General features: G+C 43.7%; 2 protein-coding genes across 2 annotated transcripts in view; one reads left to right on the top strand and one right to left on the bottom strand.

The window, feature by feature from the left end:
• Positions 1-5,074, top strand: part of Fastkd1 (FAST kinase domains 1) — a 30,027-nt gene extending 24,953 nt beyond the window's left edge. Inside the window, exons 14-15 of the mRNA XM_042275433.2 lie at positions 1,078-1,192; positions 4,899-5,074. Of these exons, the coding sequence (XP_042131367.1) occupies positions 1,078-1,192; positions 4,899-4,994 (211 nt within the window). The 3' untranslated portion in view covers positions 4,995-5,074. The remainder of the gene's footprint in view (positions 1-1,077; positions 1,193-4,898) is intronic.
• Positions 5,075-7,428: 2,354 nt separating this feature from the next.
• Klhl41 (kelch like family member 41) lies at positions 7,429-20,653 on the bottom strand. Its single transcript, XM_006972385.4, has 6 exons — positions 19,544-20,653; positions 15,933-16,090; positions 15,718-15,825; positions 12,504-12,689; positions 10,889-11,035; positions 7,429-7,987 (listed from the first exon to the last, which is right to left on the bottom strand). The coding sequence occupies exons 1-6, from the start codon at positions 20,651-20,653 to the stop codon at positions 7,876-7,878; spliced, it is 1,821 nt and encodes a 606-aa protein (XP_006972447.1). The 3' UTR covers positions 7,429-7,875.
• Positions 20,654-20,948: the final 295 nt, after the last annotated feature.

The raw sequence follows: 20,948 nt of genomic DNA, 5'->3' as shown, positions 1-20,948 counted from the left end.
AATTCACATTTTGGCTTTCGGGTAGTTTTTGAATGGTTGTATTCAGCATTGTATCGTAGCCTCTTTCATTAGGGCTGGTAGCTTTGGCACCTGCGATCCAAACAGCCCATACCATGCTTCTCTATAGGTTTGTCCGTCTTGTACCTCCTGCCAGTCAGTTTCCTTCACACGGGCCAGTCTGCGTGACCAAGCGGTGACCTGGTTATCCTTAGCCAGGGGCACGGGGTTCCCTTCTTTGTGGTCCATGCCTCTCTGCTTGGGAGAGCACTTGGTCACTACTGCATTGCTGCTGTGCTCACACATCTGGTCAGACCCTAGCTCTGTTGCTTTGACTTTATGCATAAATCCTTTATGGAAGAGTCTATCTCGTAAGTGCATAGTGGACAAACAAACTCATGAGTGTTAGGAGATGTTTTGCTATATAGTTTCTTTAAGTGGAAAGGTTTGACTTTCATTACTAATTACTTAAGGAGAAAATAATTTGGAGCTGGGTGTGGCATGTGCCTGTCTTCCCAGCACTTGGGCGGTAGAAGCTAGAGGGTCAGTAGGTCAAGGCTAGCCTGTATTAGTCACATTTCTATGGCTGTGATAAACACCATGTGCAAGGCTCCTTAGACAAGGAGGCGTACGGTTCCAGAGGGACGAGAGTCCGTCACCATCAAGGCAGGAAGCACGTCAGCAGGCAGTATGGCCTCTGGAGCAGAGCAGCTCGGAGCTCACATCTCGAACCACAGGCAGGGACCGAGGGAGCAAACTGGGAACGGCGTGTGGCTCTTGAAGCCTCAAAGCCCTCCCTTAGCGACATACTTCCTCCAGCAATGCCACACCTCCCCAAGCCTCTCCAAGTAGAGCCACCAGATGGGGACCAAGGATTCAAATTGGAGAGACTGGGGAACAGCCATTCAGACCACCACACTGGGCTGCTTGGGACTGTCTCAGAGAATGAACAGAATAAAAAGCCCCCTTTTGTACTGATTTATAGTCATTTAGCCTTGGTTAGTTTATACGAAAACGTTCTTTTTCCTGAAAGGCTTGTGGTTACTGGTTTTGGAAGTAAATATTTTTATTTTTTTGTAGGATTGCTTTAGACTTTTTGGATGTAAGAGCCTTTTGTTCAAACATTCCTCACTTAAAAGGAAAATCTGCTATGAAAAAACGACATTTGGAAATTTTGGGCTATCGTGTTATTCAGGTATGAAACAGTCATGTAATTCAGCCTCTAAAAAGGCATGGTGGGGTGGGTAGGGCCAGGCGCATCTATGATCCCAGTGCTGTGTGGGCAGAGATAGGTGCATCGCTGGAGCTTGCTCTACCAGCCTAACTGCTGTCCCCCGAGAGACCTTGTCTCAAGGGAATAAGGCATAGAGTGATAGAGCAGGACACTGTTTGCTCTCCTGGTACACATGGGCATGTGTATCTGCATGCATGTGCGTAACACACCACACATACACAGACACACACATTCTCTAAGACATGGTGTACAGGCCTATAATCCCAGAACTTAGAAGTCTGAGTGAGGCAGAAGAATCTCAAGTTTGAGGCTAGCCTGTGCTACATAGCAAGTTCAAGGCTAGGCTCGATTACATAGTGAGAACCTGTCTCAAACAAATGAAGAGCTGGCAGTAGTGGCTCATGCTTTCAATTCTAGCACACACACACACACACACACACACACACACACACACACACACACACGAAGCAGAGGCAGGTGGGTGAGGAGTCTGGTCTATATATTGCATTATAGGCCAGCCAGGGATACACAATGAGACATTGTCTCAAAAAAAAAAAAAAGTAATTTTACTGATTTGCATATTTATTTTTTGCATGCTAGACATACAGACAGGGTTTTAAAAGGAAAAGGCTAGTGTGCCACAGGTAGACTATGTAGGGAAAACGCCTGTTGTTGATGTTGTGGGAATGGAGGGAGCTGTGAGACAGAACATGTTTTCTAGACAGCTGCGGGAGGAAAGCTCCACGAGGCTCCATGAGTTCAGAGGCTGTGCTTCAGGCAGTATGTGATCTTAACTGCTGAGTCAACCCATGTATATATTATTGAACAATATGTCAAATCTCATTTGATTTCAAATAAACATGCAATATAAAAATTAACTTTTTGTTTGTTTTTTTCGAGACAAAGTTTCTCTGTGTAGTTTTGGAGCCTGTCCTGGATCTCACTCTGTAGACCAGGCTGGCCTGGAACTCACAAAGATCTGCCTGGCTCTGCCTCCTGAGTGCTGGGATTAAAGGTGTGTGCCACCACTGCCTGGCAAAAAAATAAACGTTTCTAAGCTAATTTTTTTTTTTTTTACATTATTGTACCATTTAAATCCTTGACCACCTTGTATGATTTCTTCAAAATCTGTTAGCAAGGGTATATAGAAAAGTTGTTTTTTTTTGATGCAGGGTTTCTCTTTTTAATTGTCCTGGCTGTCTTGGAACTGGCTTTGTAAACCAGCTGGACTTACAATCACAGAAGAAAAGCATTTATTTATTTATGTTTGTTTGTTTATTTGGTTTTTTGAGACAGAGTTTCTCTATAGTTTTGGTGCCTGTCCTGGAACTCGCTTTGTAGACCAGGCTGGCCTTGAACTCACAGAGATTCGCCTGGCTCTGCCTCCCGAGTGGAGTGCTAGGATTAAAGGCGTGCGCCACCACTGCCCAACGAAGAAAAGCCCCTCCTCTCCCCCAACCCTACCCCCACCCCCCGGAGCTGAGGACTGAACCCAGGGCCTTGTGCTTGCTAGGCAGGTGCTCTACCACTGAGCTAAATCCCCAGCCCCAAGAAAAGCATTTTTAAGTGAATTGAAACAGGAATTTTTCAGCCTTTATTATAAGACGGCTTAAAATGTTACAGAAGTAGTTTCATGATTGTTTGGGTGGGGGGGGGGGCTCACAACTCTATAAACAGGCTATCCTTCTAAGCATTAAAGGCTGACAACCTAAGAAATGACATAAGCATGTTTACTCCATGCTTAGATCTCTTACCACCCCCCCAGCACATGCATGCACACTTGCAAACATGTGCACAGCTTTAGCAAATTAAGAGCCCAGTAGAAATGCTGGAAGCCTGCTGCAGCTAAAGGAGTCTGAAAAAGCTATGGTTTCTTTCTTCCCCTTTAAAATGTTTAAATTTATTTTAGTTTTTTTAAAATGTATTTTTATTTTTTATGGCTGTGGGTGTTTTGCTCAAGGCCCGGGAGGCAGGTCAAGTACTGCTTATAATTAGCTGTGAGATTAAGGAGATGCTCATTCGGGCTGGTTGCGTGCTTTTTTGTTGTTTTGTTTTGTTTTAAATGTTACTTTATGTATATGGATGCTTTGCCTGTGTGCATGTCTGTATACACATGCCTGTCTGATGCCTTCAGAGGCCGGAAGAGGGCCCTGGATCGATCCCTGGACCTGGAGTTACAGCTGTGAGGCATCCTGTGGGTGCAGGGAGTCAAACCCAGGTCCTCTGGAAGAGCAGCCAGTGATTTTAACCACTGAGCCATCTCTCTGTCTTTCCCATTTTTTTTTTTTTCAGAGCTGAGGACTGAACCCAGGGCCTTGCGCTTGCTAGGCAAGTGCTCTACCACTGAGCTAAATCCCCAACCCCCCTCCCTTTTTTTTAAGTGGGAGAAACAGTGGAGTTGAGACTTGGTCACATGCTGTAGTCGTGCTGGTCTAGAAGTCACTATGGTTTTTGCCCAGTCTGGCCTTGAACATGTGGCACTCCCTCTGGCTCAGCCTCTGGTGGGCTGGCATCACAGCTGTGAGCCGCCACATCTGGTTTCTTTCGTATTGGAGGGGTGGGGAGTCGGGGAGCTAATCAAATAACAGGCTTTTATTTATAACATTTCTGGAGGCTGACAAGTCCCAGATCTAGGGCCTGTCAGAGGTGGTGTCTACGGAGAGCCTGTTTCTGTATCTAGATGGTGCCTTCTGCCTGTGCAGAAATTTTTTAGTGCGCGCGCACACACACACACACAATCAGCAACTACAAATACTGGGTGACAAGTCATATACACACTCTTAGCTCATAACCTTAGAGACCAATAGAATAATTTCTACATTTTATAACATTTTATAAATCTCTGAAGCTATTGTTAGAAAGCTTATATATCCCCTCATAAAAAAGAGCTGGCCCCGCACCTCATGGGAGAGCTGCCTCCCCCCAGTACTAGGGAGGGCTGGCTCCACCCCTCGCCTTAGGGGGCCAGCCCTGGTGCTGCTGACTGACCAGCTCAGCTCTCACCCCAGGCCCATATCCTGGGCCTTGCCTTGGCCCATCCTAACTTCCACCGCATCTATGACCTGGAGTGTATGAAGGGACTGGGTCCTGCCAAGCGATAGCCATAGGACCTCCATGACTGGGCAACATCAGGATACCTGAGAGGAGTTTTGGTGAGGATGCAGTGATGATGGTGTGCCAGAGGCCCGAGGCCTTGAACCAGCCCAAGGACTCATTGCAGTGACCATTGGTGGGCCGGGCTGACTGGACAAAAGGGTGTACTGAGTGCGAGTGTGACACACCAAAGCTCCCGGTGCCACTAGGACGAATGAAGAGGTGTTAGAGAGGCAGGAAAGCTGGGGGAGTGAGGTGGTTTTTTTGTTTGTTTTGTTTTTAACTAATTTGTGGGGGGGGTTTCTTTTGTGGCAGACGCTGCAGTGTGAGGAACAGATAGGAAGGGGCTGGGAGGTGAGCCTGATTGTGGTGCATGATTGAAATTCCCAAAGAATCAATAAAAAGTTATAAAAATAATTTCTACATTTTTTACATTTTATGAATCTCTGAAGCTATCATTAGTAAGCTTATATATCCCCTCATTAAACCAATAGGGAGCTCCATCTAATGGTGGGGAGATCAAATTAAAAACACTTGCCGTTGCTTTTATTCACATGAATGACTTACTTTGCAGGTCCCTTACTTTGAATGGAACTCTATGGCACTGTCAACAAAGGATGCAAGGATGGACTACCTGAGAGAACGGATATTTGGAGCAGACAAATCGTGACTTCATTTCAAATGACTGTAGCACACCACATTTGTGTTTCCTTAAGTGGCCTAACTCAATTAAAAAAGGCTAAGTGCAAATCTTCTGAGTTGGGAACCTGCCTGACGTGTTTGGGAATAACGAGATCAGTTGTGGTTAGAGCAGATCAAACGGGAAGTTGGTTGGGGGTGTAGAGAAAGGTCGGAGCGAACAGTCAACAGTGTATGGCCGCATGGCTCCTCTAAGGGAGGGAAGCCATTGCAAAGTTTTAAGCAAGGAATGCTAAGAACATACATATTTTGTATTATTTAAGTATTTTGTTTTTATTTTTTATCTTAAGTAGTCCTGACTGGTCTTAACCTTGTAGCCATCCTCCTGCCTCTGCTTCTGGAGCGCTGGGATTACAGGTGTGTGCCATGATGTCCAGCTAAGAACTGTTGTAGTAAGTGAGCGCATCCCAACACGCTGGAGGTGACATAGGAGGACCACTGTGAGACTGAGGCCAGCTTGTGGTACATGGTGAGTTCCAGGACAGCCTAGGCAACAATGTGAGACAGTCTCAAAACACCCACCCCACCCCCCAAAAAAGAACAAAAATTCTTAATGCACAATTTTAAATGGTCCTATTTTTTTCGTTCATGCACGAATGTATTTTACTTTGATTAAATCCAAATCTGCCTTTCACTCCCCCCCACCTCCTCCTGTGTCCCTCTTCCCGTCCCTGTTCTAACTTCGTGTCCTTCCCCTTCTTTCTGTAAATGTTTGTGTCTGTAACCTAGTGAGCGCATTTAGGGTTGCTGCATGCACATGGGCAGAGGCCTGGCCCTGAAGAAAGCGGACTTGCTCCCCTGCAACTGCTGTGTCTTCTAAACTCGGACTGGGCCTGGTGAGCCCCATGATCCATGCTTGAATGTTGGTTGACCAGCTTGATCTTGTACGGCCTGTCTTGTGTGGGGAACAGTAGCTGTTGAGAGTTGAGGAGTGCAAGTACCAGTTACCCCAGAAGACACTGTCTGGCTCTTACAGTCTTTCCTCCCCCTCATCTGGGACACTCCCTGAGTCTTGGGTGAGAGGGTGTGACACAGACCCATTCCTTTCACCGAGATGGGGGTCTATGGGAAGAGAAGGTGGGATTGGGCTGGTGTTGGGACAATCCTGAATTTGTTCAGATGTGTTGAGTTTCTGACACTTTATCAGCACCCAAGTGGAGATGACCACTCAGTGAGTTTGGAGGTCACAGAGAGGTCTAGGCTTCAAAAAGAAGTGTGAAGTTGTTTTTGGTATTTGGCACCATGAGACTACATGAAATCACTTTAAGCTGCTATTGGAGAAGAGTGTGAATGGAGGGGAGATGTGGGACTGTCCCCTCAGGCACTCCAGCATGAAGAGACCAGAAAGCAGAGCCAGCAAAAGAGGCCTGTGTAGGTTCATCCATACACAGAGGTGTGGTAGGACCCAGGCGGTGATCAGTTCGTGACTCACATTGTTGAATCTGAGGCTTACGGTAGGCTGAGGAGTCTCTAGACATAAGAAAAACAGTGAGCGTGGGGCCTTAGGACCCTGCAGATGGAGTCTCACTGTGTTTCCCAAGCCTCTGAAGATGCCAGGCTTTCAGACATGTCCACCACACCTGGCTCAGTTGCCTCTCCTACTGTTGGGGATCTAGCAAATATGCGGCCCTTCTATGGCATATAAAGCTAAAAATGAACCAGAGACGACCTGCCCTTCCTCACATCATCTGCCCTGGAAGTTTAAAGGTCACCCTCCCCCCCCATTACAGCTGCTCTGCTTAATCTTATGAAGGCTACGATTTATTGGGTTTTTAATGTAAGCATTTTATATTTGGGGCTGGAGAGATGGATCAGCAGGTAAACACGCTTGCCTCAAAAGCTGAGAACTAGAGTTCAACTCCCTAGAACCCACAAAGAAAGACTGGCGTGTAGTGTGCGTGCCCCTACAGGAAGATGGGATGCAGACAGGAGTGTACCCAGAAACTTGCAGACCAGTCAGCCTGACGTCCGCAGTGGAACAGCAGCAAAGAGACCACGGCTCTAGAACGGTGGGAAGTGAAGGCTGACACTTGAGCTTGCCCTCTGACCTTCACATGTGCACCGTGGCACGTGTAATCACGCACACACTGTCTGCAGACACACACACAAACGTTACATTTTCATTTGGAAATAATATGCCAGTGTCACAAAAAGAAGAAAGGGACTGGAGAGATGGCTCAGCAGTTGAGAGCACTTAATGTTCTTCCAGAGGACCTGGGATTGGTTCCCAGCACCCACATGGCAGCTCACAACCACCTCTAACTCTAGTTCCCAGGGATCCAAAGCCCTCTGGTCTCCTTGGGCACCAGACAGGCATGTGGTGGTGCGCAGACACACACACACATAAATAAAACATTTAAAAGGGGTGGTGGGAGGCCATTTGGATCTGATTAGACACTTTCCCCTACAGATGAGACTCATTTATTATACTTCTTAAACAGCGTTTCCAATCATCTTCATTATAATGCACAAGATTCCTATCATAGCTCAAGACATGTGAAAGGTTTCTGTTATTCAAACATTTCTTTAGAATGTAGACATACGCATTTCATAGATAATAGAAAACAAGTGTAAATGTACCTTAAGAATACAAAGGATGAGTAAACAGCTCAGATTTAGAAAGCTCACTTCTTTTGAGTAAAGTTTAACAAAAGTACATTGTTCAACTGAATACTAAAGTTCTTAGCAAATGGTTTTATACTTTATACTCAGCACTGGAAAAAGCCGTGACTGAGATTCTGCTACATAGAGACTCTACATGAATCATTGTACAGGCTTAAAGAAAGACAATAAATTATAGCCCTCTTGTCCCAACAGGCCACCTCTCAAACCATTGTTTTTTGTGACCTTGTTTATAGTTTAGATAGTTTGAACAGATTTAAGCGTGTTGCTAGGCAGCTAGCTCCGGAAGCGTAACGTATTTCCTTCAACATCCCAGCCCATTCTTTTTTATCATCTTCATACCTGATGGAAGAAAAAACAAAATACAATAAGCAGCCTTTAATGAGAGCCTTTTATGAGTTTCTTTGTGTTCAATATAAAAATGGGGTGTCTGGGGGGATCCCCACTGCTTCCTGCCAGACAGGGTGCCTCACCTGGTAAGTAACAGTTGAATTCCTTTCAAAGTATGCCTACTGTGCATGAGCATATACCTGGGCCCTGGCCATTGAATTGGAATTGGACTGTCCAGAAGAAGTAACGGACAGGTGAGCAGCTCATCATCCACCGCGGGACTGGTGAAGAACCAGGAAGCAAACTCTTGTGAGGGAGAACTGGGGGGCAGGACTTAGCCTGGATTGCGGTTTCAGTAGTTCCCACCTACTGGTGCCTCGTGTAGCACTTGATCCAGGGTTGACCCCTTCCCCTCTGCTGTTGAGGGCTGTTCTTAGACTATGCCCTTGCCTCTCATTAAGAACTGATGGTCTTCATCTCTGAGGATTCAAGGCTACAAAGATACAATTTGTATTGCCTTAAATGTGTGCTTGACATCGCACTGGAATTTGAGGGCAGCCTGGGCTATCCATAATGAGTTTGAGGCCAACCTGGGCTATAGGATAAGATTCCCATCTCAAAATACAATGGAAATGTATTTCGCACATGACAACAGAAGGGTTGATAGGTTTGGAGTGTGGACTGCTGAGGTGTGTTTTTGTTTTTGTTTTGTCCCTTTGTGTGGACACACAGGTTCCCTAGGAGGCAGTGCACAAGTGAACAGCCACCTGCCTCTGGGTCAATGGCACTCAATTTATAGAGGACACTTGCCAATCACTCAGAGAGGGCTTGTTACAGTTGTTGACTCCCACTGCCCAAAGGTCAGGCCTGAGAATCTGCGTTTTTAGGCCTTTATTTTTATTTTATGTGTATGAGCATTTTCCCTGCATGTATGTCTGTGTATCATGTGTGTGCAGTGCCTGCGGAGGCCAGATAAGGGAGTTGGATCTCCTGGGACTGGAGTTAAAGATGGTTGAGAGCTGCCGTGTGGGTGCTGGGAATCAAGCGTGGTCCTCTGGGAAGGGCAGCCTGTTCTCTTAACCTCTGAGCCACCTCTCCAGCTCTGAGAATCCATATGTCTAGCAAACCCAGCTGTTGTTGACACTACTTTGAGAACTGCTACAGTAATCACAACTTCTTGAGTTTGGCTGCATGATGGAACCACCTGGAGATGCTAAAAAAAACACTCCTGTCTGGTCCCTCCCCAGAGACCGAGTTGGTCTGATGTGTGACCTAGGGTTTTTGAAAACTCAGAAAGTACTGCAACAAAACTTGAGACTAAAAAGTGACTGTCATTTGTTCTAGACCCAAACCAGCAGGTGCTCTATTCCCTGCTGGTGGGCTGCAGGGTGGATAGACTAAATGTAAGTGTACCAACCTATCAACTAGGAGTCTTGTTAAAATGCCCCTTCTGATTCAGGAGGTCCCAGGTGGGGTCTGGGAGTCTGTGTCTCCAAGCAGCTCCAAGGGATGCTGCTATTGCTGTTGCTGCTGTTTTACAAGCCCTACTCTGGGGAGCAGGACACTGATCCAGCCTTGGGAGTGAAGCTGGCCTTGAAGCTGATGGGAGAGCATGATCGTGGCTGATTCAAGGGGAGTATGCAGCCTGGACTCACTTGGGCTGTCCTTAGGCACCCAAGACCCCCTCTTGTAAGTCAGACATCAAGCACAGTGCCTGGGCTGGCTGCAGGAACCATTGAAGAATCCTGAGGGTGGCCTGTCAATCACTAGACGCCCTGCACAAGACTGTGGGCTCCAAGTAGACTTATGCTCCTGTGACCTCTGGGACGTAGCTTGGTTTCCAGTTGATATTTACTGTATCTGACACTATGGCAAAAGTGTTCCTTGCCCTTTAAAAAACATTCTTTGACTAAAATAGTTCAGTTGAGTAACTACTGCATACTTGGGAGAATTGCCCAGCAGCTGTCTGGGTGGTAAAGTGGATTGCTACTTTCACTTTTTTTTTTCTTTTTAAACAAGCGTTTACTATTTGAATCATCAAATGGTGGGAAGAATAAATTAGACTTAATGAACTCGTGACCTCATTTCTTCAGTACTGTTTTCTTTCTTTTTAAAAAATAATTTAAAAATTATTATTTTTAATGTGTATTGGTGTTTTGGCTGCATGTATGTATGTCTGTGTGAGGATGTTAGATCCCCTGGCACCGGAGTTACAGATAGTTGTTAGCTGCTGTGTGGGTGTTGGGAATTGAACCTGGGTCCTCTGGAAGAGCAGTCAGTGCTCTTAACCGCTGAGCCATCTCTCCAGCCTCAAGTGCTTTGTTTTCTTAGAAGATGAACTACTCTGAAGGAAAGTAAACCACTCTGCCCTACTGAGTCACTGAACCATTACACTCTTACAGCTAGGATTGGGCAGAAAAGCTCAGCTGTCCTAACTCACTTTACAATTGAAGAAACCTGCCTAGGGCTGGAGAGATGGCTCAGCAGTAAAGAGCACTGGCTGTTCTTCCAGAGGGACCCAGGTTTGACTCCCAGCACCCACATGGTGGCTCACAGTTGTCTGTAACTCCAGCTCCAGGGGATCCAATGCCCTCTTCTGACCTCCAAATGCATCAGATATGCATACAGGCAAAACACCCATATACATAAAATAACATTTTTTAAAATTAAAACAACCACAAACCAAGAAGCCATTCTACATGAGTTCTTTCCTTAATCTCACAGTGAACCAAATCACAAGCCATACTTGATCAATACATGGCATATTCAAAAGTTTAGCAAGGCTTGAAGTCTATAGTTTACCACTGAGAAGTAACTTGCATGATGGAAAAATCTGGCTTATTTACTGCAAACTTGCTTATCAGTGATCTGATTTAATACTTGGGTGAAAGAAGAAGACTGAGGAAGACTTACTTCCATATGTCATTGACTTCAGTGGGCGCAAACTCTTTGGATTCCAGTTGAACCATCGCGAAACCACCGATGGCATACAGGGATCCGGCCAGGCTCACCAGACTGATGGAGCTTCTTTCTTGAGGAAATTCCGTCATCACTTCCCATCTAGGTATTTTATTGAAAATGCAGTCAACATAAAATGTACAGACATACACCATTTTGGTGTAATTTTGTTATTTTTAAAGGGTGTGTGTGTGTGAGTGTGTGTATGTGTGTGTGCATGCATGTACACACATCCACAAATAGGTATAAAACTTGTTGGAGCCCACTAGGTTTCCTAGTGGCTGTACCCAGCAGGACTGCGTAAGAGGTAGATTGGAACTTGGGCCTGGGTACCAGGTGACTGTAACTAGCAGGGGGAGGTCTTTTGCTCCACCCCTTGGCATTGTTATAAATAGACCTTTGGAATAAGTTCTGGGCCGGTGGATAAGGATCCAGGCCCACTCGAGTCTATCCTGTCTTTTTATCTGTTCTCTCTCCATTCTCTATTTTTTATTCCTCATTCCTCTAGAGTTCCTGGGGTAAGTAAGTGTGGGGGTTGGTCAGCTACAAAACTAAAAACACAGAGGGTTTATAGTTTTGTGTGCACGTTTACACTTTTTTTTTTTTAATTTTAGACAGGGTTTCACTATGTAGCTCAAGAGATTTGTCTGCCTCTGCCTCCCTAGCACTGCCAATCAAAGGCGTGCCCCACAGCGTCCAGCAGAGTTAAGCGTTTTGTACTGGAGCATTTACGCCTATTATCCAGTCTTCAGGAACATCATTTTTATTTATTACTTAAGTTTAGTTCCTTGAAAATTCTTTGTGATTTGCAGATATCAAAATCATTTTGAAATCATATGTATTTGGTATCTCAAAAAGGTTATAACACTGCTCTACTTTTTTCAACACTAATGCAGGAATACAAAACATATATACTCACCCAAGTTGTGTAAGCTCAAAAATTTAGAAAGGCTAGTTTTATATAAAAATATCAGTCAAGTATCTTTTCACATTAATCCAAAAACTTAAAAGTAAAAAAAATTAAGAAATTCACAAAGCACTCATCATTTATGAGTGTTAATTGTTAACAAGTGAAAATATTTTAAATTTTTATTTGACTTGTCGAGGCAGGGTTTCTCTGTGTAGCCCTGACTGTCCTGGAATTCACTCTGCAGACCAAGCTGGCCTCGAACTCCAGAGATCCACCTGCCTCTGCCTCCTGAGTGCTGGGATTAAAGGCGTGTGCCACCATTGCCCAGCCAAAAATACCTTTTAATTTTTAAACTATATGTTCCCCATCAATTCTCTTAAGACATGTATACTCATCTTTGTTCATACAGCTTTTCAGAGATAATAATGCTTTTGCTAAGTGACTAAATGTATCAAGTTAGTGGAGAGTCAGGCAAACTGTCAGCATTAACTCATGAGTCATACATTCCAAATGACAAATACATGGTGTGGGGAGCTGGAAACACTTCCTCTTTCACCTGAGGCTCTCTGGCTTTCCCTTCCCATGCCTTAGAAGGAGTAATTGCCACCAAACACAACAACTAAATGTACAAGACTCACACACTGTAGCAAAGCAACTCACTTATTGGTCTTGAGGTCGAACGCTTCAACCGATGCTGAAAGACCATCCTCGGTGACCCCTCCTGCGATTACAATTTTGCCTTTATGGATCGCCACTCCAAACATGGAACGAGGGGTCTTCATCGGAGCCAGATCTTTCCAGTCTCCCTTTTTTGGGTTGTAGATAAACACCCTGTTTGTACACTTTCTGTGAACATAAAAAGACAACAAATGTTCCTTTTAGAATCTTCTTTTTGTGAAAGCAACTTTAATAATCTGGTTTTGTTTCTATGGAATACATAGTACTTCATTTAAAGGATTCTGGGACTGTCTGGGGCACGGGATGTTGTTTAGAGGCAGAATACTAATGAAGGATGTGTGAGGCACCGAATTCAAACCCTGAAAAAAATTTTTTCCACTGTGTTCAATTTGTCTACATAAGATCCTATATTTACAAACCACTGTGACTATAGAGTATATAAGTAATCATGTAAGGTGATGAATTATGAAAACAGCTTTATATGCTAAATACCATAAAACATTTAGCACTTGGACTCATCCAGATTATTCTCAGGATTGATCTTAGGGTTTCTTCTCTCTCTCTCTCTCTCTCTCTCTCTTTCTTTCTTTCTTTCTTTCTCTTTTCTTTTTTTTTTTTTTTTTTTTTGAGAAAGGGTTTCTGTGTGGTCCTGACTGTCCTGGAACTCACTCTGTAGACCAGGCTGGCCTCAAACTAGAGATTCTCCTGCCTCTGCCTCCTAAGTGTTGGCATTAAAGGCATGTGCCACCACCTGGCTTGGACCTTAGGGTCTCTTAAAGTTGTTCATAACTGGTCAACAGTTCTGGATTCCCAGTAGTAATCAGTTTGGTAAGGCCAAGAAACAAACAAAAACCCTATTGTGGGAATAATTTTTCTTAATCTGAAAAAATACTAGACATAAGCATTTCCTTTAAGACTTGACTGTGGCAAGGCTGGAGAGATGGCTCAGTGGGTAGAGCACTGCTGCTCTTCCAGAGGACCCAGGTTCAATTCCCAGTACCACATGGTGAATCACAATGATCTGTAACTCTGGTTCTAGGGGACGCAATGCCCTTCTGGCCCTCAAAGGCACCAGGCACATACATGGTACACAGACACACATGACACAAAAATACCCCCCCACATGAAATAAATATAAAAACAAGACTCGACTATGGCAAGGTCTTGGAAAGATCAGAATAGAGAATCATAGTCACTAGGGCCATTCAGAGCTTCCCCACCCCTGTCCTTGGGATTGGCCTCAAGCCTTTCGTGTTCTAAGTGCTATGGAGCCACAACCCCAGCCTCAGCCCCTACTTTTAGCTAATAATTCATTTCAAAGTTTTTGACTTTGACATTTGCTAAGCAATGCTGTCTAGGTAATGAGATTCTCAAGATTAATATATTATTAGTGGCAGACCTGAATGCTTCTCATTGACATATTGATTTTCTGATTACTAATATTATCTGAAGGAAATAATTTAAATCATTGTGGCAGAATTCCAATGTTTCTAAAGTCATAACACACTGAATAGAGACTGTTCATTCCTTTACTTAGAGAAAAAGTCCAAATTAAGAATGCGTTTACTATATATTTCTTATATATATTCTTAATTATTCACTTGATGGAAATAGCAAAGATTAAGGCAGAGATTTAATTTCAGAATATACTATCTGTGAATATGGAAAGATAGAATAAAAATCATTGCATGTTAGGTCACATCTTCTGTGTTGTATTTTATCATTTTAATTGGATAAAACTAATTCTAGAATACAGAGCTCTTGACTTGACACAGAAGTTCACATATGACTTTCTTCCTGCTATGCCTATATATCTTTTGTTTTTTGTTATTGTCTGTTTGTTTTGAGATGGGGTCTTGCTCTGTCTCCTAGATGGTCTGGAAATCCTAGGCTCACGGGGTTCTCTGGCCTCAGCCTGGGACTACAGGTCATGCCACTGTGCCTCACGGTACCTTACAATTCAGAATTTTGGTTACTTTTCCATGGTTGGACAGCTGAATTAAAAATTAGCCGGGACAAATGATAAACCAAGTAAGGAAGGGTACATTTTCTAGGATGGGAAATGTCACGCTGTAGGCAAAAGATGATCATTTTATTAGATGGGTTTCTGACTTAACTGACCTTGGGAGAGCACTCTCTGAGATATAAGATCATTTTTTCCTAACTAATGACCATCTGTCTAGAAGCCAAGAAAAGTTAATACATGAAATGTAGCCTTGTTTTCTCACAAGGGACTAGACAGAAGCAGTGAGTGGGAGACCTGGGAGGGAGTAAGTCACCAACATGTTGCTGGGGAAATAAACTGCCCTCTTTTTAATTACTGTACTTTTCCGTTTCAAACTGATATAAATTCTCTCCTATGCACATAAAGTACAAATCTACATTTTCTGTTTAGTATTTGGCTAATAGCTAAAAAGTATATTGAAGCTGGGCGGCGGCGGCGGCGGCGGCGGCGGCGGCGGCGGCGCACGCCTTTAATCCCAGTACTCAGGAAGCAGAGGCAGGTGGATCTCTGTGAGTTCGAGGCCAGCCTGGTCTACAGAGTGAGTTCCAGGGCAGCCAGGGCTATACAGAGAAACCCTGGATGAGCACGTTGAAAATTTTTAGCCACTGGGGCTGGAGAGATGGCTCAGCAGGTAAAGGCACCTGCCCCTTCAGCCTGATGACCCCAGATCCCTCTTGGTGGAAGGAGAACCAGCTCCTCAAAGTTGTCCTCTGACCTCCACATGTGTGCTGTGGGAAGTGGACCCCCACATTATATATACATGAACACCAAAAATAACAAAATAAAAAAATTAAATGTTTTCTACTTATAGTTAGAATAAGAAAGCCTACTGGTCTTAACGTAGTAAAAATGTGGTTATAAAGTAGCTAAATAAAAGACTGACTGTGCTCCTAGATGCTGCTAGTCTCTTATTAGGATGCTCATGGTTAAGGTATTGTGCTCATCTGGCAGTGTGTGACATTCCTATCTATTTGGTCTAGTGACTTGAAAACATCCTTTTTTTTTTTTTTTCCAAAAACCATTACGATGACCCCTAATAACTTCAAAACTATATTTGCAGTTTTTAATCTGCAAAATGTGATGTGAGAGCCAAGTCCCATTTCAGTATGTAGTCGGGAAAAAAAAAAGGGGGCAGAAACTCTTGCAATGGTCACTTGGATATAAATCAAAAGGAACCTTTAGGGCACTTACTTGTCATCTGTCTTCCCGCCTAGACAGTATATCATCCCATTATGTGAGATCACATTATGGCCATAAACTTTAATAGGAAGATTTTTCACTTCACTCCATTTTGCAGCCCTGAAATTAGATAATGATAGAATTCATGTTCCAGCTTGTGCAAATATGAATTTGTTGTCAGCATGCTTAGGGAACAGGAATGTTATAGGAATATTATGTTAACTTACACAGGATCATAGCATAAGACGGAGTCTAGGGAAGCCTCTGTCTGAAGGTCTTTGCCGGCAACCACATAGATTTTGTCATCCACCTCTCCCAGACCAAAGAGACACCTGGCTGATGGTAGAGGTGGAAGTCCGACCCACTCAGATGTTATGCTATCAAGCTGAAAAAAAAAAAAAAGAGTTATGAAGATTGGTAGAAAAATGTTACCAGGTGTAACTAAAAAGCACACAATATTTCATGTATTGTTTAAAATTTACAGAGACGGTCTAAGATCTTGTAAAACTACAATCCTAAAGCATCATATTTTAGCTCAGAATTACTAAAAAGAATGAGAAAATCTACTTGGTCTATGAAAAATACTGCCCCCCCCCCAATAAAAAACCCCCAAGACATCAAGAAAGGAAAGAGAATAAAATAGAATTGTTAGGTTCGTTAGAACTGTGCAGTCTCTTGTTAAATTTTCTTCTGAAGTTGCCTTGTTCAGTTTTGAAACAAGGAATCTTAATACTTTTGGGACTCTGGAAAGACACGTCTGTGGCAGGGGTCACAGTCCATGGATGGCCCCTGGATGCTATATTTAACACACCCCCAAAGCCAGCACTCGGGACAGCTGGACTTGTCGCTCAGTCCACAGACAACTCAGAGTCTGGACAGTATCACTTTTCTGTTTTTTAAACATGGCTAGGTTCCCTGTGTTTTATTGTTTTTGATACAGGAAAATACTCATTTCAATACCCTCATTTTGAGTAGAGTCACCTTAAATATCCTGCTTCTGGTTTATGCTAAGAAGTAACCCGGCTTGCAGCCAGCCCTGCGACAGCCCTGCTAGTGCCACACTCTGGTGATTCTAGCCTGGCTGGCTTTACTTTCTAAAATCTGAACATATTCCTTTTTGCATTTTAGGGCAACTCTGTCAAGGAAACTCCTTCTGAGTGGTGTGGCTGCAGCTCCGTGTGCCGCTTCCAGGCAGCAGAAGAGAAAAGCATTCAACTGAGATTCACGTAAACCTAGTGTAGCCAGGAATGGGAAAGACTGGGGTAGCGGTGGTAGTGACATGGAGGGACATCTGTGGAAGCCTTTCTGTTTCTGGTCTAGTAGTGCCAGTCAAAGGAGGTACTGAGACCAAATGCCATGCGTGCCATGGGTCAATTGCTGTGTGCGCAGTGTTGGCTTTGCAGACACTCATTTCAGCATCTAGATTGTGACTATATAATGTTTACACTCTTGAAAAAAAAAACCAAGAAGGTATCATAGTGCTCAGTGGGCGGGGGGGGGGGGGGGGGCGGGGGGGGGAGATTCCATGTGGAAGACCCGAGGTTTGATTCCTAGCACAGCCACAGGCAGGGTGGGGGAAGTACTGTGTACAAGAGTAGAGATCACAGCAAACATCCATGGGAGGCTGACTGTGAAGGGTTTTGCACAAAATGCTCCGACAGGAAATCTCATTTGGTCTTCTGGGCTAGGCGCTTCATCATCTGTATTACAGATGAGAGGAAACTAAGTCACAGAGATTAAATCACTTGCCCAACTTCACGGGGCTTTTCAGGTGGTTTTGAATACCACGTTGTCTAAAACTATAGTGTTTTGTTGTTTGTTTGAGACTGGGTTATGCAGCTTGGGTACTTTATTTTTTTAAATGGACCAACAGCTACCACAGTCCCAAACCTGAGGGCCCAGTTCCCATAGAGACTGCAGTCCCTACCTTGGTCTCTTAGCATGGAAGCACTTTCTACAGCAGATAGATGATCAGTAGGTTGCCAGCCAGCCCCTTTAGCGGATGAGTTCTCTAGATATTTAACCCTTCCAGATCCCACTTTCCTCATTGTTAAAATTAGGGCTTATACCTAGACTATCTCAAAGCTTAGTGTGGTCTAAAACTTGATGACTCTATTAATTTCATGGAGGGGGAAACAAATCTTAATAAGGCCCCAAATTCCCATAGTCTATTTGCAGCATATAACAAATATCAATATTTGATCATTTATAATATCAGAGTTAAGTTCACTCTGAACTTAACACACCTCACACATGCAACCAAGCAGAAAAACACAAAACCTGAGATGCTCATACAAAGCTCTTGTTTATGGCTTTAATTCAGGCCTCTTGTTCTAGGTTTGTGCCTTTTAGAAGCGACAAGGGAGTTGTGCCCTTCCAACTCTGTGTAACTGTTTTGGTGGCTCATGCTTAGACGGGTAATCTCACTTGGAAACTACAATAAAGGTAAAAGGAAGTAATAGGATGGACAGAATAAAGGTTACAATGAGTACTTAAAAATAAGGAGAGTGTGGGCTCTGGATATATTTTTAAAAGGGGTGTGTGTGTGTGTGTGTGTGTGTGTGTGTGTGTGTGTGTGTGCAAACTCCTAGGTCCTTAGCCTGATAGTCAATATACTAATATTAAATGGAATAAAGCCTGCAGGAGTATTAGAGAATTATTCTATCTGTAACTGTTCCTCGAATCTCTGATTATATATCTGTCTGTCTACTTCGTGCCTACCTATCCATTTGTGTTTTTGATAGTTTTCACTTTCTAGATATATTTACAATTGTTTTCATTGGATTTGCCCTTTCTAAAGCTAATCTGAATTTGAAACTAGGGCTTAGGGAAATTTCTGGGCCACATTCAAATGCTTTTGCTAGAACTGGAACTTAGAAAATGAAGAAACATAATTAGTATATATTATTGCTCTATTTTGTTGAGATTAGAAGAGTTGGCAAAAGGTAGTAGTCTGTGAATGTATGGTATGCTGTGTACTTTGAGAGCATGCAGTGACTGTGGTATGATATTCTACACTTGCTTATCTCTGCCCTTTCCAATTTAAGTGCCCCCAAACCCCAGGCTACGATTAGCTATGACCTAAACAAATTCTTACTGAGCTAACCACAAGCTATGAAGTATTGATATCGGCAACACTGGAGGTGCCCGTTAAGTCACCCAGTGAGTCATAAGCAGCTAGGTACAGCCTATTGATGAAACAAATTCTCCTCAAATAAACTAGAAAGGGTCGCTTAGTTAAGGACGATTTGCTTTCCTGGAAGTTTTATGGTTACATCAAACAGATAATTAAGTTATAGTAATATCTACCTCCAACTCTGATCAAATAAATGTAATATCATAAGCAACACCTTCTAAATGAAATATAAATAGTGATGCTGGTAGAGGTTTTTTCCCCTCAGGTGATCCAAAGTGTACAGAATATGTCCAAGAGTCCTTTCTTTTTCATTAAAATCTTTTATACAGTAACAAAAAATAAGAAACGAATGCTACTTCCCCAAACCTCCTATTAGAAGGAAGAAGGTAGAAAAACAGACCAATCCCTACTTCCTGGCAGTGTATAAGGCACTTTGGTAAAGGCAAATAACTCTGTTTAGGAAAGGATCCTAACCTATTTGAAGAACTAGAGTTACCGGCAGCTGTACAGCATTTAGGGTCAAAGACTGGAGAGAAAATCTCAAGTTGTGAGTTAGATATAAAGACTTCCTTCACTATACCTTTTACTAAATATTAAGTCAAACTGAGTATTTCTGCCCAAACTCTTTTAAGTCTCCAAGTGTAAGAAAGCACTACGTAGGCAGCACCCCACAAATTCACCACGGCCTAACAGCTTGCTTACCTGGAAGAAGTATGACTGTAAGGGCTGATCTTTATTTTCTTCATCCACATACAGTCCTCCCACCACGTAGACCTGATTTTGCTGGGTAACAATACTGGAATGATTTCTGGGGATCTGCTCTGCCAGGGCAGTAAGGTAACATTCGTTTTCCGTGGGGTCGTAAGCCACAGCTGCTGTGTCATTGACCAGGAGGATGAGATCTTTAACGAACATGCCATGTCTGGGAATATCATTCAGGTAACCAGGAAGTAAGTCTTCGTCACCAACATCGCCATTCACCTCGCCTGTCCCTGACTTCTCTGCATTTTTGTTAGGTTCCGGGAGTTTGCCTGCGAAAGCATCTTTTAGAACTTTGATTTTTTTCTGGACTTCTGGGTTGCTTTTAATTATGTCATCCTTCTCGACATGATCTTTGAAGTATTTTTCCGTCATCAGGCGAAAACGAATACAATCAAACACTTCACTGAGATTTTTCGCCCTGTTCTCTTTGTCTGTCCGCACCCATTTCATCACTGCCTCAAACACTACTTCCTCCTTTTCGACATTGAGACTGTCGTTTGAAATGACCGAGATCAGTTCCTGCGGAGACAGCTGCATGAAGTCTTCCTCCTTACAAATCTGCACAAAGCGATCTGACACAAACTCCCGGGCAGAAATGGCGAGTCTCGGGCAGTCAAGAAGAAGCCCCAATCTTAGGATGGCCAGACAGTTACCGGGAGCCAGTCTTTTCTGAAGGTAAGACACACACACGGTGAAGACTGAGGGGATCTGGAAGCGGCTGGACAGGGCGAAGATGTCTTGCACATTTCCGTCATTGAGATCGATACTGGCAGAGTAGAGGTATTTGATGATCAAATCCAGGATAGCAGGATCCACGTTATCTAGCACTACCTCCTTTTTTTTCTCCTCCTCAATTTCAGACAAGAAATACTCACGGAAGTAAGGACTACAAGCAGACAGTATCAGTCTGTGGCAAGGAAGACTTTTGTCACCTGCTTTTAAGGTGCAATCGATGAATTTTTTCTCTTCCAGGAGATCTTTTAGACCATCCTGAAGAAGGGTGGATTGGTAAAGCCGGAGTTCCTCTGCAAGCTCCCGCTGGGAATCCATTCTGTGAGGAACCTGGGTAAGGAAGGGGACACTGAGGGTCTTCGCTCCTTGCTGCACACAGGTCTAGCTGTAAAAAGGCGGATCGGTGTGCTCTGCGCGGCCTGAAGCCTCTGCAATTTAATCCCGCCGGCTAAATATAGAGTCCAGCTCTAAGGACGGGAATTTAGGAGAGCTGGTTTGAAAGGAGACGTGCTCAGCTGTCTGAGATTGAAGGTAACAACTGGGACTTCTGGTCACTAAGGAAACTGCTAAGAAACAAGGCATTCAGGTGAAGTGGAAGGCTTTGAAATACAGA

The sequence above is a fragment of the Peromyscus maniculatus genome, chromosome 4, assembly GCF_049852395.1.
Source record: "Peromyscus maniculatus bairdii isolate BWxNUB_F1_BW_parent chromosome 4, HU_Pman_BW_mat_3.1, whole genome shotgun sequence".
Taxonomy (NCBI): Eukaryota; Metazoa; Chordata; class Mammalia; order Rodentia; family Cricetidae; genus Peromyscus; species Peromyscus maniculatus.
The sequence above is the reverse complement of the archived record's forward strand: the minus strand, read 5'-3'. Positions and strand labels throughout refer to the sequence as shown.